The sequence below is a fragment of the Halichoerus grypus genome, chromosome 1, assembly GCF_964656455.1.
Source record: "Halichoerus grypus chromosome 1, mHalGry1.hap1.1, whole genome shotgun sequence".
NCBI classification, from domain to species: Eukaryota; Metazoa; Chordata; class Mammalia; order Carnivora; family Phocidae; genus Halichoerus; species Halichoerus grypus.
In genome coordinates, this window is record NC_135712.1 from 196,303,309 (window position 1) to 196,321,027 (window position 17,719).

At 55.8% G+C, this 17,719-nt stretch overlaps 1 protein-coding gene and 1 long non-coding RNA gene across 3 annotated transcripts; one reads left to right on the forward strand and one right to left on the reverse strand.

The window, feature by feature from the left end:
- Positions 1-2,295: 2,295 nt before the first annotated feature.
- On the reverse strand, positions 2,296-7,879 carry LOC118533265 (uncharacterized). Its single transcript, XR_004916148.2, has 3 exons — positions 7,166-7,879; positions 6,164-6,635; positions 2,296-2,432 (listed from the first exon to the last, which is right to left on the reverse strand). It is a non-coding gene; the product is annotated as an uncharacterized LOC118533265 (long non-coding RNA).
- Positions 7,880-7,973: 94 nt separating this feature from the next.
- TWF2 (twinfilin actin binding protein 2) lies at positions 7,974-17,695 on the forward strand. 2 transcript variants are annotated; one of them, XM_036088442.2, is made up of 9 exons: positions 7,974-8,136; positions 11,614-11,691; positions 13,937-14,115; positions 14,494-14,589; positions 14,800-14,904; positions 15,042-15,167; positions 16,286-16,436; positions 16,570-16,691; positions 17,087-17,695. In XM_036088442.2, the coding sequence occupies exons 1-9, from the start codon at positions 8,112-8,114 to the stop codon at positions 17,252-17,254; spliced, it is 1,050 nt and encodes a 349-aa protein (XP_035944335.1). In that variant the 5' UTR covers positions 7,974-8,111; the 3' UTR covers positions 17,255-17,695. The 2 variants fall into 2 exon arrangements, with proteins under 2 accessions (XP_035944335.1, XP_077933649.1); XM_078077523.1 differs by lacking the exon at positions 7,974-8,136 and having other exon boundaries at positions 13,810-14,115.
- The last annotated feature ends 24 nt before the right edge of the window (positions 17,696-17,719 follow it).

Below are 17,719 nucleotides of genomic sequence, written 5' to 3' on the forward strand. Positions count from 1 at the left end.
AGGCCCTCCCGGCCACCCAGCGAGGTGACGGGGTCGTTCGGAGCGCAGGTCGTTCGGAGGCTGGGCACCCCCCGTCCGCCGCAGAGCCCCCGGCCTCCTCCTGCTGGGCCCCAGCCTTGCGCAAGGGGAAGATGAGAACAGGATGTGCTTGGAGGTGTCAGGCTGACGCGTTGAGTAAGAGTCTCAGGGCACAGGGTTCCCCCAGGTGGCCTTCATTCCCCACCCCCGCAGTCTGTCACCCCTCTGCCCCCAGACGGGGCTTGGTGGTCACCCCGGCCGTCCTCATCGTGGGAGGCCGCTCCCCATTTCGGGGACAACCTCCCAAACGACCCCTTGATGTCCTCTCTGGATAGACAGCAGGATCTTCACTAGAGTGTTCGTGCCTGGTGGACAAGAGGAATTCATGGTCCCCAAAAGGCTCCAACCAGAGTTCAGACCTGGAACTAAGGGAAGTGAAAGACTTTGATCTTCGCTGGACGCGGGGTTTGCAGTCTCTTCACCCCTGACCAGCTGTCGCAGTGGGGTCCGCCGCAGTGTCTCCCTTCACATCTGCTTTGTCACCCTTCTGTCACTTAAGCCCAACTCCTGGTGCAGGAGTGTTCTTTCTGCCTCCTAAGGGGGTCTCTGAGGCCCACAGAGGGGAAGTGTCCTGCTGCCCAGGGTGTGCTGTTTCCATTATGACAGTTCAGCTGACTCAGACCCCCCCCCCCAGGGGATTTCTCTTCCCTTTTCCGCCTCCAAAAACGCAGGCTTGCCAACTCAAAGGCCCTTAGCCCAGGGTCCCCGGGGAGAGCTGCAGGAGGAGTCCCTACCTTTGCCTCCACTGCCCAAGCCTAGCACGTGCTCACAAGACCCTACTTCCTCTGGGCTGCCAGCCCTGCCCCATTGGGAGGTCCCTCTGCCCCAGGAGGATTGTTCTTGAGACGGGAAGGTGTGCCCCATGTCCGCTCCCTCAGATGACTCCAGAGCAGCCTGGGGGCTAACTTACTGACCCCACTGTGTGCGCCAGGCCCCACGCTGGGGACAGGAGCACAGCACTAATGGAGATGGGTGAAGTCCTAGTGGACGGTGCTGGATCCAGCTGGCAAGGGTGTGGGGGCTAAGTCAGAAAAAGCTTCCTAAAGGACCCCTCCCTGAGCTGTGCCCTATCATTGGGACAGAAATGGACCAGGGACCCAGGGTGAGGCAGACCCAATTCAGTCTGTGGGGTCACCTCCTCATCCCTACCAGCCAATGGCTCAGAGGGTTTTAAAGTCTTAAAATGAGAGGAAACAACACACAGTCTATTCCTCCAACCCACTGTCTTGGACTCCCCTGGGTGGGATGACTCCTGTCCTATAAAGTCTATTCAGAGAAGCTCCCGAGGTGTCACAGGGGGTCTGTTGCTCAGCGTAGCTGTGGAGCCCTACGGCAGCCCCATCCTCCCTTGTCCCAAGGCAGCCTGAGTGTTCCTTCAAGGCCACAGAGGCTCCTCTGGCCTCTAGATTCCTGGGAGCCTCCACTCTTATTTGGATCCCAAGCCCGACTCTCTTAGTTTTCTATCTCATTTTGCTGAAACACATCCTCTAACAACTCTTCAAGGAAGGATGACTGGAAGGTAATTCCCTGGGTCCTTGCAAGTCTGAAAGGGTTTTTCTCAAAAGCCCCCCCAACCCCCCCGCCAAAGTAAGCTCTACACCCAACATGGGGCAAAAGCCTTTGCTTTTTTTGCCTGATATTTTGGTTCAGAATTCTGACTTCTCTGTTCATTGTCTTTTGACTATTGCTGCTTCTGCAATCCAGTGCCCCTTTCATTCCCAGACCTTTGGATTGGCCATTTGCCTTTTTCTTTCTCCAGAAGTTTCCAGGCACTTCCGTCTCTGTTGTCTGAAATTGTAGGTGAGTTTCCTTGGGGTTGGTCTCTCTTCATTTCTGGGCTGAGCCCTCCCTGGGGGCCATGCACTCCCCACCCTGCAGTGACACCCTTCTCCCGACTGTTCAAATGAACCCAAGGTTGCCCCCCTCCTGGCCAGACACCTCTCCTCAGCTAACTCAGCCAGCGTGTGAGGGATGGGGGTGGGGAGGAGCAGTTTAGAAAAAAAAAAAAGATTTTTATGCTACATTTTTTTCACTCACAATGAGAATAGCTATTGTTGAGTCCCATGGCTCAAAATTTCAAAGGTGGGGTGTATGACTGGCTCAGTCAGTAGAACATGCAAAACTTGATCTCGTGGTCATGAGTTCAAGCCCCACGTTGGGCATAGAGATTACTTTAAAAAAAAAAAAAAAAAAAGAAGCCTTTTAAAAAACCCCAAATTCGAAAGGTGTAAAAGTATATTTAGTAACAAGTCTCCACCCACAACTCCATCCCCTCCCTGGCCACGCAGTTCCTCTCCTTGGAGATATCCAATATTACTAGTTTCTTGCAGATCCTTCCAGAGATGCCAGGTATTCTGTGCAAATTCAAGCAAAAAAAAAAAAAAAATTACCTATAAGACAAGAAATAATGAGTGTTGGCAAGGATGTGGGGAAAAGGAAACTCTTGTGCACTGTTGGTAGGACTGTAAACGGGTTGCAGCTGCTGCAGAAAACAGTATGGAGGTTCCTCAAAAATTAAAAATAGAACCACCATATGATCCAGCAATTCCACTTCTGCGTATCTGTCTGAAGAAAGTGAGGGGTCCCTGGGTGGCTCAGTCGTTAAGTGTCTGCCTTCGGCTCAGGTCATGATCCCAGGGTCCTGGGATCGAGCCCCGCATCGGGCTCCCTGCTCAGCGGGAAGCCTGCTTCTCCCTCTCCCGCTCCCCCTGCTTGTGTTCCTGCTCTCACTCTCTCTCTCTCTCTGTGAAATAAATAAAATCTTTAAAAAAAAAAAAAAAAAAAAAAAAAAAAAAAAAAAAAAGAAAGTGAAATCAACATCTCGAAAGCATGTGCACCCTCATGTTCACTGCAGCATTATTTACAATAGCTAAGACATGGAAACAACCAAAGTGTCCACTGACAGATGAATGGATGAAGACAGTGTGGTGTACACACACATACACACACACATACACACACACACACACACGAATATTACTCGGCCATAAAAAAGAAGGAAATTCTGCCATTTGCAACAACACAAATAGACCTTGAGTGCATTAAGCTAAATGAAATAAGAGAAAGATTAAACACTGTATGATCTCACTTATATGTGGAATCTAAACAAACAAATCCCAAATTCATAGACACAGAGAACAGGTTGCTGGTTGTCAGAGGCAGGGGGTAGGGTTGGGCAAAATGAGGGGAAGTTGGTCAAAAGGTATGAACTCCCAGTTATAAGGTAAGTAAGTTCTGGGATGTAATCTCTAACATGGTAACTCTATTAACGTGATGTACTGCACATTTGAAAGTTGCTAAGAGAGTAGAACTTAAAAGTTCTCATCACAAGAAAAATCATTGTAGCTATGTGGTGATGGATGTTAACTTATCATGGTCGTTTCACAAAATATACAAATAATAAATCATGTTGTACACCTAAAATTGATACAATGTGATATGTCTATATCTCAGTTTAAATTAAATAATTTAAAAAATATATGTAAAATCTTTCCTCCTCTCCTCCTTTTCTTTACACGAACGATAGCATACTCTAGGCCGTAGCCTACACCTGACGTTTTCAGAGAAGATACCTCTATCTTTTAGTATTAGTCCCTGAAGAGCTGCCTTATTGTTAAGGCTACAGAGTAGTTTCTGCAAAAATGCAGATTTTATGTAGCTAGCCTCTCAGTGATGGACATTTAGCTTGTTTTCAGTTATCGGCTTTACAGTTTTTTGTGGAGGCGTATTGGTAGGATCAGTTCCTAGTAATGGAACTGTTGGGGCAAAGGCATTTATTGTTCTCATAGCAGCCCTATTCACAATAGCCCAGAGGTGGAAATGACACAAATGTCCATCATCTGGATGAATGGATAAACAAATTGTGGTATACATGTGCAATGGAATATTCTTCAGCCATAAAAAAAGAAGTACTGTCACATGCCACAATGTGGATGAGCCTCCAAAGCATTATGCTAAGTGAAAAAAGCCAGATATAAAAGGTCACACGTTTTATGCTTCCATTCATATGAAATATCCAGAAAAGGTCAATCCATGGAAACGGAAAGCAGACTGCAGGTGGCCAGGGGCTGGAGGAGGGAGGAATGGGGAATAACTGCTTAACGAGTACAGTTTTCTTTCGGAGTGATGAAAATGTTTCAGAACTAGAGATGGTGGTTACACAACATAGTGAATACATTCACTTGATCACCTTAAGATGGTTAATTTTTTTTTAAGATTTTATTTATTTATTTGACAGAGAGCGCACAAGCAGGGGGAGAGGCAAAGGGAGAGGGAGAAGCAGGCTCCCCATTGAGCAGGGAGCCGGACATGGGGCTCCATCCCAGGATCCTGGGATCATGACCTGAGCAGACGCTCAACTGACTGGGCCGCACAGGCACCCTGGTTAATTTTATGTTATGTGAATTTCACCTTAATTCATAAAAGGACGGGAGCATACACATTTACAATTTTGTAGATATTGTCCTACATGAAGGTTGCACCGATTTACTCTCCCATCAGCCTATTTTCCCATCATAGTTTTTCATTAAAGTTTTTAATCTTCCCTATAAAGATATGCAAGTCTAGTTTGATTTCCATTTAACTTTGTGAGAAAGGATAATCAATTTTCTATAGTTCTGAGAGACCTATTTGTATTTCTTTTTCTGTGGATAGTCTGTATCCTTTGCCCAGTTTCTTAGTGAGCCATTCGGTTTTTTCTTATTGATTTGAGAGCTCTTTATTTATTTATTAAGATTTATTTATTTATTGAGAGAGAGAGAAAGAGAGAGGGAGAGAGAGAATCTCCAGCAGACTCCCCACTGAGCAGGGAGCCCACCTCGGGACTTGACCCCTGACCCCGAGACCGTGACCTGACCCAAAATCAAGAGTTGGACACCTAACTGACTGAGCCACTCAGGTGCCCTAGAGCTCTTTATTTTGAAGTGAGTTACAAGTATGTTGTTTGTAGCCAATTACAGTTTGTTGTTTGTGTTTTGGCTTTGATGGTGGCTTTTTCCACACAGGCTTTCAATTTTTAATGTAAATGAATTTATCGATTTTTTTTTTCTTTTATGGTTGCTGAGTTTGGTGACATACTCAGAAGGCCTCCTTCATTCCAAGATTCTACAAAATTTTCCCTTTGTTTCTTCAGTACTTTTATAGCTCTTTTTTTTTTTTTCTGAAACATTTAATTAAACCTTGGATCCACCTGAAAAAAACAGTATGTTCTAATAATTTCAATGGCTGACTCTGTACTGAGAAACATCAGGAAGGAGCAATCAACCTGTTCCTGGATCCTGTGTTCATCCTGGACTCATGTGAGGAGCTGTGTGCAGCTTTCTCATCTTTCCACCTGAAACCAGATCTCAGCCAGGGATGGAGTCTGGGCACTCTGCTGGCCCTTGGGCTCCTTGCCTGCATCCCAGGCTGTGAAGCTGAGCACGACTGGGCTCGAACCCACCTCCCAAGGAGTTTCCTTCCCTGGTCAAACCCTCACCACTGAGGTGTGAGATACTGATGGAGGGCGCGAGGACCACTGCCCAGTAGGACTTCTCATCCTTTGATTGTTCCATTGTCTTGAGTAAAGGAAACTAAGTTCCTGGGGACACTCACTACCTCGTAACCTGCATCAAATCACTTCATCTCTCCAAACCTCAGATTCTTCAACTGTAAAATACAGTAACACCTCCCTCATAGGGTTGTCATGAGGATTAAATAAATGTGCCCAGTACATAGTAAGTGTGCAACAGAAAGACTCTAATTTGATTTTGTTTTGTTTTCTTAAGTAAACACTACACCCAACATGGGGCTCAAACTCAAGACCCTGAGATCCAGAGTCTCGTGCTCTACTGACTGAGCCAGCCAAGTGCCCCAAGACTCTAATTGTTCATTCATTTGTTTATTTGGCGAATATTACTGAACACTTACCAATGCTGGGCACTGTCCTAGGTGTTGGGGATGCGGCAGGGGCAAAAACTTAACTACCGGTAGAGGGAAAATAAGTAAGCAGGTCAATATAGGTATCAGGCAGCAATAAAAACAAAGAGAGTGATGCAGGCAGGGGTTAGTCAGGCAACAGGGAAGACCATGCAGTTAAGGTACTCACAGTTCATCCAGTGATGGACATTTCTACAGGGAACATACATTATTATTTCATGAACCTGTTTTCTTGGCTAATTCCCGTTTCCAAGAACTTGAGGCTCTTCTGCTGCTGTGGAATTGCCAAGTGCTCCCGTGGAGGTGGCCAGGTCTGAGAGCTGATGTAACTGTTCGCTCTGTGTGGCTCGTCCCATCTGCGATGTGGCAGGGCTGAGTTGGGGACTTGCCTATGAACTATTCTTTCAAGGGCAGGCCATGAGGCCTCACAGTCTTTATCTTCCATTGTGAGTTCTGAGGTGGCCAAAGTGAGCACACTACACAGGTTCAGTCCTCAGGGTGTGCACAGGAAGATAAAGAAGAAAATCCTTCAGGGGTAGCCTGGGTGGCTCAGGTGGTGATCTCGGGGTTCTGGGATCCCGCCCCACATCCAGCTCTCCGCTCAGCAGCAAGTCTGCTTCTCCCTCTCAAATAAATAAAATCTTAAAAAAAAAAAAAGAAAAAGAAAATTCTTCAGGCCGCCTGGGTGGCTCAGTGGGTTAAGCAACCAAGTCCTGATTTCCGAGCAGGTCATGATCTCAGGGTTGTGGAATCAAGCCTGGCGTTGGGCTCTGCACCGGGCGGTGAGACTGCTTAAGATTCTCTCTCTCCCTCTCTCTCTCCATCCCCCCACCCCGCGCTCCCTCTCTCTCTCTTAAAAAAAAAAAAAGAAGAAGAAGAGAAGAGAAAAGAAAATCCTTCAGTTTTGTGTTTGCTGGACTCTCAGGAAATGAGAGACCCAGGGCTTGGGGCACACAGAGGAGGGCGCAATGCTCCTTGCTCAGTGTGGGGTAGTGGGACAGTGGGTAGCAGGGAGCTCAAGCTAGGGCCAGACGGCAGGCAGGCCCCCACTCCATCATTAATTCTCAGCAACCCCAACCCCAAAACGTGGCCTCCCTCCCCATCTTCCCAGCCAAAGTCTGGGACAGGCTCTGATTGGACTGACTGGGTCACGTGTTCACGCATGACTCACCGGGGCCTGGAAGATACGTTCTGTTGATGGGCCAGTCACAGCAGGGCTGATGCCAGAGAAGGTAAAGCCGCTGGGTATGGAGCCAGAAGTTGATTAGGAGTTGGGAAGTTCCTCACTCGCCAAGCTCTGGCCCTCCATCAACCTCCGGGCCTTTGCACATGTAGTTTCCTCTTCTCAGAAAACTTTTCCCTCTGTTCTACTAGGCTGACCTCCAGGTCTCCACCCAAACTTCACCTCTTGGTGGCCCCTGCGCTCGGGGCTGGGCCCTCACTGCCACAGGTTCATCTGCTAACCACCTGGTCTGTCAGTCTGACTCCTACTCTCAGGATAGGGCCTGCAGCCAGGCCAGCCTCGAGGGGCCAGGGAACATACATTATTATTTCAGGAGGCGCTCAGGAAACGCCTCTGGGAAAAGGGATGCGGCACAAACACACGCGCGCACATCCGCACACGAACCCTCTTCCCGGCCATAAATGGCCATAAATGGGGCGCGGATCCCACCCCACTTGGAAACCCGCCTATCCTGGGGCGCACAGACTCGCGCGCGCACTCCCGGACGCGCCCCAGCCACAGACCCCTCGGCTCAGGGCGCACAGACACACACGCCCGCGTGCGCCCACGCACGCTCGACCACACGCACGCCCTGTTCTCCGCCACAAACAGGCACGCGCAGGCGCGCGGACACACCGATCAACTCCCGGCGATAGGCCCACCCGGAACAAGGCGCACGGTGCGCGCACGCGCGGCCCCGAGATCCCGCCCCCTCCCGGCCTCGCCCGTCGGGGGCGGGGCGCGCTGGGCCGGGTCCTGCGGCACCGCCCGGGAAGCTGCGCGAGGCTGGGCGGTCGCCGCCACATCCTCCTCCTCCTCCCGGGCCGGGCGAGCGGAGCGGGTCCAGGGCTGAGCCGAGGGCTCCAAGGGCGCGGGCGGAGCGGGGCACGGAGCCATGGCGCACCAGACGGGCATCCACGGTGAGGGCGGATGGTGGGCGGGCAGGGGGCCGAGGGTCTCCGCTCGCGGCTGCGCCCCCTCCCTGGCGCTCAGCCCCTCTCTCCTCCCTGGCACCAGCCTGGGGAAGCTTCCTGTTCTCTTTTGCAGCCGCGGGTCGCCTGGGGTGGGCACATCTGGGGGCGTGCGACTTACTGTGCATGGTTAGGAGTGGGTGTACATGTAGGTACACAGCTGGAGTGGAAATATCTGTGTGCCCATCTGGGGGTGGATGTGCCTGTGTGTACCCATCTATATATTTTTGTTCCTTTCTGGGGGTGGGGGTACCGGATGTGCATATCTGGGGGTGTGTGCACGCATGTGCACTTGTGTGTACAGTCCTGTGTTTGCACATCTGGATGTGACTGCTTGTGTATGTCTAGGGTCATTCATGCACATGCACTAATAGCTGATTGAATGACCACTGTCGCATGGAACCATCTTCAGGCATCAGTGTTTTGTGACTATGTGCACATGTCTGTGGGTGTCTGTGTGTGTGTGCACAGTTTGGGTACATCTCAGTGTGCATTTGTTACCACGGATGCATGTGTCAGATGTGTCTGTGTTTGGCTTCTGTGGGTTTGTGGCCGTGTGAGGAGTGGTCCCTGACCTTTGGCTCCTCCCAGGACCCTCACACATTTGAGCAAGCTAGACTAGGGAAAACCGGGGCCAGGGCCCTCAAAGCGGGATGGGGAGAGTTGCCAATCTGACCTTGACCTCTGACCTCCCTACAATTTTCCACTCTGATCTCCTGAGTCTGCTCCAGCCAGGGTTGGAAGGTCCCAGCTCCAGGACAGAGGAAGAAAAGAGGGTCCACGTATGGGGTTTGTGAGGGAGGGTCCTGGCTTTAGAGACTCCAGGCCAATACCCCCTACCCTAAGCTTCTCCAGCCTAGAGCATCACCCCCTCCCCAGGAGCCAGGTGTCCTAACCCTACCCCGGTCTGAGTGTCCCCACTCTGTCACTGGCTTGGGAGGACTGCCTAGCCTGTGGGAAAGGCCCAGGCTGCTTGCCCAGACAGCCGACAGCCTGGTGGTTTGGCCATCAGCCACTCCTCCCACCACACCAGGATCCCCAGCCCGGAGACACCACCACCATCGACCAGCCCGACTGCCTGGATCTCAGCTTGGCTTGTGGTCGTAGTGGCTGCTTGGTGGCCAGACCAGCTAGAGGGTTTCCCTGGCCGCGCCCCACAGGACCAGAGAAGGCTGGGGTCTGGGTCAGGGCCAGCCTCCTGCCAGTGGGCCAGCCTCTGCTGGAGGGGCTGGAGGGTGGCTTCGTGACTCAGCCCCACAGAAGGGAACAGATGCCCCCTGGACCTGCCCCTTCCTTCCCCTTTGTCTGGTCACTGCTGCTGCCTCCATCTGAGAGTGGATCGGAAGTCAGGGCCGCTCCTCCCTGCTCAGGACTGACAGGTCCCGTGGTCAAGGCCCTGCCTCACACCTTCATTTCCCATGTGGTGAGACAGGCCTGCCTAGGGGATCACTGGGGACTGGGCCATCCCCAGCCCTCCTGCCTATGAGCAGCCCACTCCTTCCCATTTCTGGCCCGGGGAGGTGGCAGGTGAGATCGAATGACTTGGATGCCCAGATGCCAGCCCAGTCGTGGCCATAAGTGTGGATCTGTTGACCTCAGAGCAGGGAAGGGAGCGGGGGGGACTTGTAACTTGAGGCTTACCAGGGTGGAGGGTGGGCAGGGCAGCAGAGGCGGGGGCAGGGAGGTGGGAGAGCATGAATCTTTGATGATAGAGGCTCAGGTGTCCCAGGCCTGGCCTCTGGATTATTGATGGTGGCTGAGGAGTCATGGAGGGGGATGTCTCTTCCACTACTGGGGTGTCACTCTGTCCTAGTAACTCTAGAAGGGACGTGGCAGCCTCCCTTAGGGGAGCTTCTTGGCTTTACCTCCCAGAAGGTCTGAGCAGGTGGAAAGGTGCCATCATTAAAGTAATAAAATTTAACAATTGTTATTCATAGAGGCCCCATTACTGAGCATTTTTTTCCATTCACTCCTCAGCATGGCTTTCTACAGCTTGGGAGTATTAGCTCCACAGTATGGATGAGTTTGAGGCTCAGCAAGGTCAGAGGTCACACACAGCTGTGGGAAAGATGGAGACCCAGAGGCCAGGCTTTACCTCGGCGACCTGCTTGTGGGGTCTGCTGATAGGCAGCTCTGTCCTGGCCCAGTGGGGTTGTGTCTCCATACCATGGTCACTTGGTTGGGACTCCACTCGTCCAGCAGCCATGGAGGGTGGTATACAGCCTGAGGTCTCAGGCTCAGAGTCACCCTGCCTGACGGGCCCCTGAGGACATGACCTGAGTTTGTTTTCCTAATCCCCCCCACACACCCCCCCAAGCTGCCCAGTCTGGGCCCTATAAATATTCTCTGACCTCAGCCCTCCAGCTGTGTTCCTGCAGAATTCTCCTGACCCCTGGGTAGCCTCAAGGTCATGCTGGCCTGGCCCTGCACACCCAGAGACCCAAGTCGGGCCCTTCCCCAATTGGACTTTGGTTACTGCGTCTAAACCACTGCTAGATCTGTGAGGTCCCTGGTCCTCACCTCTGCCCGTGGGATCCTGGGTCATTGGATGTCACCTTCCAGCTCTGTGACACGAGGACCAAGACGGTCTGTTCTGAAGAGTTCCTGATTGCCACTCCTCGTCTGGAAGCCTTCTGGATGGCCTTAGGGCTGGGGCCTTGTTGCCCCTGGCAGGGCTGGGCGTGGGCTGGGCGTGGGCTGGGCTTGGGCTGGGCTCCTGGCCTGTCAGGGTGAGGCACCTGGTTGACGGGCTGGGGCCGGGTGTACGGGCCTGTGTGTTTGTTACTCCGGGACCGTGTCTGTGTGTGTGTTGGAGTGTCTCAATGCGTGTGTCCACTATGTTTGACCAAATGAGTGGGTTTTCACGTGTGAGGGTATTTGCATTTCTACTCCACTCTGTCACATACGGGTTTATTTGTTACATTCACACATGCTGGACTGAGTAGGTATCCGATGGCATACGCAACAGGTGACGCACGTGTGCCCGTGTGTGTGTGTGTGTTCATGGACATAGGGGTCAGTGCACAGTGGGGGCATTTGCTCACCTATTTCTGTGCTTGTGGATATGACAGAGAGTGTCACGGGCCAGTTCAGTGCTGGGCCTTCCTAGGGGGCAAGGGACAGGTGGGGGCCATTCGCTCTGGTGGGCCTGGCCTGTCCAGAGCCCCCCCCTTCCTTAAGTGGGCTGGCCGATCCCTGCCTCCCCTGTCACCAGAGCTGTCTCAGCCAGCAGGCCACACTGCTGGCTAAATTTGGGAGCTTCTGTTCATGGGCCGTGTCAGGTTCCCAGTCACATGGGGGGCCCTATTTAACCCGGCTCCCAGCTCCACCAGCAGACCCCACAGGACGGAGCGGGCCCTGAACGTGTCCCAGTCCACCCTGCTCACCCTTCCCGCTCATCCCTCACCATGTTTCTTGTTCTCGTAGCCACCGAGGAGCTGAAGGAATTCTTTGCCAAGGCTCGGGCCGGCTCTGTCCGGCTCATCAAAGTCGTCATTGAGGATGGTGAGTGCCCCCTACTGCCCCCTTTGATGAGCTAGGGCATAGGCCGGCAGCTGGACCCTGCTGCTTCTCTGGGAGCTGCTTGGACCTTGGCCTCCAGCCCCTTCAGGACCTCACTTTCTCCATCTGGGGACGGGAGGGGTGTTGTAGAAGAGCAGCGGAGGTGGGCATGATCATTAGCCCTGTTACACAGAACAGGAGTCAAAAGCTGGGGAGACAGCAAGGAGAGCCCTGCCCGGGGTCCTGTCCAGCTCCCCAGAGGCTATGTAGGGGTCAGAGGCCCAGTCGGGATGCTGGGCTGGGCGTGGGGGCAGGGGACCAGTGAGGCCAGGCACTGCCCCATGTGGCGAGTGCCACTCACCTCCCTCTGTGATCGGTAGGCTGGCCTGGCTTGGCTGCTGGCCGGGGGGAGTCCCTAGGAGAAGCCCGGGGCCCTGCCCTTGGGAAGTGCCCCTGCAACAGGGCAAGGGGCCTCGTGCCCAGCTTGCTTTGAGAGCATGACTGGGGGATTCCAGGCTTGGCCAGGCCTTGGCCTGGACGCTGGGAACCCGAGGCTTGCAGAGGGTGGGTGCTCAGCATATAGGGGTTGCGGGTAGGTGAGCTTGAGCTGAGGCCTGAAGTGGGGGGAGAGTTTGAGGAGGTAGAGGACTAGACTGAGGCTTGGTGGCAATACCTCTGCCTTCCCTTCATGCTGAGGCGTTGTCCCTGGAGGTGAGGGGGAGAGACACTGGGAGTGGGCTGGGCCCCCCCACGAATCCTTGCAGTCCTCGGTAGCCAGCAGTTGTGGGCCCTCCAAATGGGCTTGGTTCCCACTTTTGACTCATGGAATTGGTGCAAAGCAGGGTCTGCCCAGACCCAGAATTCACCCCAGGCTTCAGTGCCAGAGCTGTGCTGGGTTTTGTCTGGGGTCCCCAAATTCAGATGCCCTCAGAGGCTGGGTCAGGGTCACTATGGTAGGTCAAGAGTAAAGGCTTCCTGGGGTGACAGGCCACAAGCCCCCTGCTCCCCAAAGGGATAGACTCATTGGCCCTAGTCCTCAGCCTCCCTGTTGCCTCCCAGACAGGACATACGTGCAGGTGTTTAGCAGGAGGGATCTCGGGGTGGGCTCTTAGCTCCGTTATGCATTGTGGTTGTTGGGGCACCTGGGAGTCCCCAGGAAGGTTCAGGCCCCCTGACAGGCGGCCACTGCCCACCTCCTACCGAGTGCAGCTTGAGCACCTTCTAGAGAATCTGTCCATCCCACTTCTTATGTAAACTTCCCATTTTGAAAATGTTGGCAACAAATTAAACAGTGTTGGCAGTGCTGTTGGGCCGACTGTGCCTGCTGGTTTTCACCCTTGATCCCGTCTGAATTCTGGGAGGATCGGTGAGGAGGCCAAGACCTGCAAAGAAGCTTCTGGGCTGGTGGGCCTGACATGCTTGGGCTCCAGACAGCTGGGCCCCTTGCCCTCATGAGGAGGGCCTGGTGGTCAGGTACCCCCTGGCCAGGCGGTGATCAGCCCATGCCTGTGCACGCCTGGGCTGGTGTTTGGTGCCCCGCTAAGGCTCTGTGGGTGGATAGGTCAAATGTATGTCCAGCCTCAGTGGCCCATTCGGCCAATGCGCACCAGCCAGGGAGGTGGCCAGCCTATCGGCCCCAGGCGCTAAGAGGTTTGTGACTTTTTGGGGAGGGGACTACAGCTGGCTGGTGGCAGCAGGGTACAGGTTTGTACGGTGTCTGGGAGGAGCCCCCGTTCTCCCTCTTTGCTCCCGCAGCTCCCTGTGGCCTGAGGCTGGACCCCCCACCTCCCTCAGCACAGTTGTTCTGAGAAGGGTGGGCTGGGGCTTGTGCGGGAGCCTCAGGCTAAGGGAGGAGGCGCAGGAGGTGGTACCGTGCGCCCAGGAGCTGGCGGGATGGGTCTGAGCGTGCGGGTGTTTGTGAGGGGACCACGTTGTTGGTGGCCGTGGGCAACACGGCTGCGTGTCTCCTCGTGCTTGCCGGTGTTCGGTCACCTGCGGGCGCGTTCTCGGGGCCCTTCCGTGCGTGCGTGTGCGTGCGCGCGCTCGTATAGCTGGCGGCGCCGTGGCCTCGTGCATTCCTTGGCTCACTCATGGATTCAGTCACGTCGCCTCCTCCTTCAGGGACTTGCGAGCTCCCGGGGAAGGTGGTGGAGTGGCCCGCAGATCTGAGCCCCCGCCGAGGAGGTCCGCAGTCCGAGGTGGGGACAGGAGATGGCTACTCCTCGGCTCACCCGGCCTCTGCCCCCAGAGCAGCTCGTGCTGGGTGCCTCGCGGGAGCTGATGGGCCGCTGGGACCAGGACTACGACAGGGCCGTGCTGCCTCTGCTGGACGCCCAGGAGCCTTGCTATCTGCTCTACCGCCTGGACTCGCAGAACGCCCAGGGCTTTGAGTGGCTCTTCCTCGCCTGGTCGCCCGACAATTCTCCCGTGAGTCCTGGGGACCCCTGCCCAGCCCCCCAGGTCAGGGGAGAGGGGAAGCTGGGTCTGAGCAGGGGACCAACGCCCTGCCCTGGGAATTCTGAGGGGAGAGACACCAGGTCCTGCCCCAGAGTCTGAGAGGGCCAGGCCCTGTGCTTGGAGCCTGGCTTCTCCCAGAGGCCCCCCAGCCACCTCAGCCTGGTTCTGGGAGGCAGAGAGGTCAGGGTGGAGAGGGCTCCACCCCATCGCATCCTGGCCCTGTGCTGCGCCCTCTGCTGGGTATATGGGCACAAAGCCACAGCCCGGTCCCCACCCAGAGCCTCCTGCCTGCTCCTGGAGAGCCAGCCCTGCCTGGAGGGGTCTCACGGCTCAGCTCCTCCCCTCCAGGTGCGGCGGAAGATGCTGTATGCAGCCACACGGGCCACGGTGAAGAAGGAGTTTGGGGGCGGCCACATCAAGGATGAGCTCTTTGGGACCGTGAAGGTAGGCCCCCTAGGCCAGACTCCACCAGGCCGGAATCACAGGCCCACAGAGGGTGGGATGTTAATGCAGGGTCCCACAGGAAGTGGGTGCCAGGAGTGGGGAGGCGTGGGGAGGGCTGGGAGAGTCCAGGGGCTTCCAGCTGGGGTGCTCAGTGGGCTTCTGCCAGCCCACCCCCCGGTGCCCATTTATGCTTCTGCATCTACCGGCCAGGACGACCTCTCCTTTGCTGGGTACCAGAAGCACCTGTCGTCCTGTGCGGCGCCCGCCCCGCTGACCTCGGCCGAGAGAGAGCTTCAGCAGATCCGTATTAATGAGGTAGGTGCGCCAGACCGGGTGGGCGGCAGTCCCGGCCTGAGGCCCTCCGGGTCCCATGAGGCCCAGCCGGCTGGCCTGTGCTCCGAGGGCTCTGGTCAGGCAGGTCAGGGCCTCCCTCACTCTTCACCCACCCCCAGGTGAAGACAGAGATCAGTGTGGAGAGCAAGCATCAGACCCTGCAGGGCCTCACCTTCCCACTGCAGCCTGCAGCTCAGAGGGCGCTACAGCAGCTCAGACAGAAGACCATCAACTACATCCAGCTGGTGAGTGGCCGTGTCCCCCCCCCAGAGCACTGTGCCACTGCCCTGCTCCTGCTCAGGCCCGGGGACGGGTGTGCGCCCGGCCCCCAGTCTGTGCCCTTCAGCTCCCCGGTGTACTCGCGGATCGCACTGGCTCCCACCCCCTCCCCCTCCCTGTCCCTACTGGTTCCTGTTTGCCGCGTACAGGGGAAGCACAGGGTTCCCCTGCCTTGCCCAGTCCTTGCTCACGTGCAGGGACATCTGTGAGATCCTGTCCCTCACCATGCCCTCCTCACTGCACACACATACTCACCCTGGAGTTCACGCTGACCCCTCAGACCTGAGCCCCTGTCTGTCCGAGATGCCCTCTGCAGCCCCCCTGGCTGCCCCCTCTCCTCGGGTAGGACCTCTTGGCCCGGTGGCCAGGCTTCCCCCTTTCTTTGTTTCTTTTCTTTTTTTTTAAGATTTATTTATTTATTAGAGAGAGAGCACGAGCTGGTGGGGAGGGGCAGAGGAAGAGGGAGAGAGAGAATCTCAAGCAGACTCCCCACTGAGTGTGAATCCTGACCCGGGGCTCGGTCCCACGACCCTGAGATCATGACCTGAGCTGAAATCAGAAGTTGGATGCTTAACGCACCCCTGCCCTTTCTTTTGTTCTTCCTTTTTTTTTTAAAAGTAAGCTCTACACCCAACGTGGGGCTTGAACTCAAGACCCTCAGATCAAGAGTCACATGCTCCACTGACTGAGCCAGCCGGGTGCCCCGTGCATCCCCCTGCCAAGCAGAATGGCTCCTTCCTTCTGAGGCGGGTCCCCCCCCAGAAGCCTCATCCTTGAGGATGGGCCAGCCTGACAGTGGGGCCTGCCTCAGGTCGAGGCTCTCCCCGCTGTCCTGTCCACTGCCCTTGGTGGGGCTTCCTCCTCTAGCGGAGCTTCAAAGGGGCAGAGGTCGGGGCCCATGTGTGACCTCTTCATAGGGACCCCTGTGGTGGGATGGCCACTGGGGTGGGGAGTCCTGAGAGAGGGAGACCACAAACAGCCTCCACCCTGGCTCCTGCCTGTCCCCTCGGGGACTTCTTGTTCGCCAGGGTGGCCCAGGCCCTCCCCCCGCTCATGTTCTCGTGTCTCCCCTTGCCCTGGGCAGAAGCTGGACCTGGAGCGGGAGACGATCGAGCTGGTGCACACGGAGCCCACAGAGGTGGCCCAGTTGCCTTCAAGGGTTCCCCGAGATGCTGCCCGCTACCACTTCTTCCTCTACAAGCATACCCATGAGGGTGACCCCCTCGAGTCTGTGGGTGAGTGGCCACAGCAGGGTCCCACGCCTGTGTCTGGACAGGAGCTGGGTAGCCTTGCTGCAGGGGGCGTGGGTGGGTCAGCAGGTCTCCAGCCTCGGCTCACCCCCCCCCCCCCCCCCCCCCCCGCCCACAGTGTTCATCTACTCGATGCCGGGATACAAGTGCAGCATCAAGGAGCGCATGCTCTATTCCAGCTGCAAGAGTCGCCTCCTCGACTCTGTGGAGCAGGACTTCCAGCTGGAGATCTCCAAGAAGGTGGGTGCCCATTCCCCAGAGCCTCAGCGCCCAGGGGCCAGTACCACCAGCCTCCAGCTGGGGCACTGGAGTCCGAGGCAGTGGCGAGGCAGGGGTTATTGGTTCTGTGTCACATGGATGGGCATGGGGCCAGCTGACTGGTGGCGTGGACAAGCCCCAGCCTTGGCCACCCATGATCCTCCTCTCCCTGGGTCTGAAGGCAGGGAGGGGGTCACCAAAGCGTGCAGGGCAGCAGACCCAACTCTGTGTTCCTGGGGGTGGCTTTCCAGGTGGGGATCTGGGAGAAGACCCCAGGGCTAGAGTGTGAGAGGTCGAGGGGGTGCCCTGGGAGTGGGGGTGACCCAGGGTGGTTTGTGTCGGGGCCCCCCACCAGACCACTGCCTTGCCCCATGCAGATTGAGATTGGCGATGGGGCGGAGCTGACAGCCGAGTTCCTCTACGACGAGGTGCACCCCAAACAACATGCCTTCAAGCAGGCCTTCGCCAAGCCCAAGGGCCCAGGGGGCAAGCGGGGCCACAAACGCCTCATCCGTGGCCCCAGTGAGAATGGGGATGACAGCTAGGTGGCCGGACCTGAGCTGTGCCGGCACGTGGACCGTGGGGCTCTGCGCCCGACTGCTCCTGGCCACCTGCCTCCTTCCCAGCCTGGGCTCCGGGGAGGGGGTGGTTGCTTCCTGTGGGGCAGGAGGGCTGGTGACAGAACATTCTTGCAGCTTCCGAGGGCCACCGGGCTGGCATTTTGTGACCTTACCCCTGTTGCTGTCCTTGCCTCTCACCTATGTGCCCAAGGGGTCCGGGGACCCCACCTGGCTGGCTCAAGGGAGCTGGGTAGGGAGCCGGAAAGAATGAGCTTGGCCCCCAGGGGAACTGAGACTAGGGTCCTAGCACAGCCCCAAAGCCTTTGGCCACAGGGGTGGGTTCAGTCAGGGCTGGGATAGGGGGTCACTGAAGGATAAGATGGTTGAATGCTGTATTTTTTAAAGAATAAAATATTTTTAAATCAACACCTGAGTCTGGCCCTGAGGAAT

Bases quoted from the DNA above. Each gene is read 5' to 3' on its own strand.
- TWF2 (XM_036088442.2), top strand. From the start codon at position 8,112: ATGGCGCACCAGACGGGCATCCACG. The intron at 8,137-11,613 runs GTGAGGGCGGAT...TTGTTCTCGTAG, and splicing joins GCACCAGACGGGCATCCACG to CCACCGAGGAGCTGAAGGAA. The intron at 11,692-13,936 runs GTGAGTGCCCCC...CTCTGCCCCCAG, and splicing joins CAAAGTCGTCATTGAGGATG to AGCAGCTCGTGCTGGGTGCC.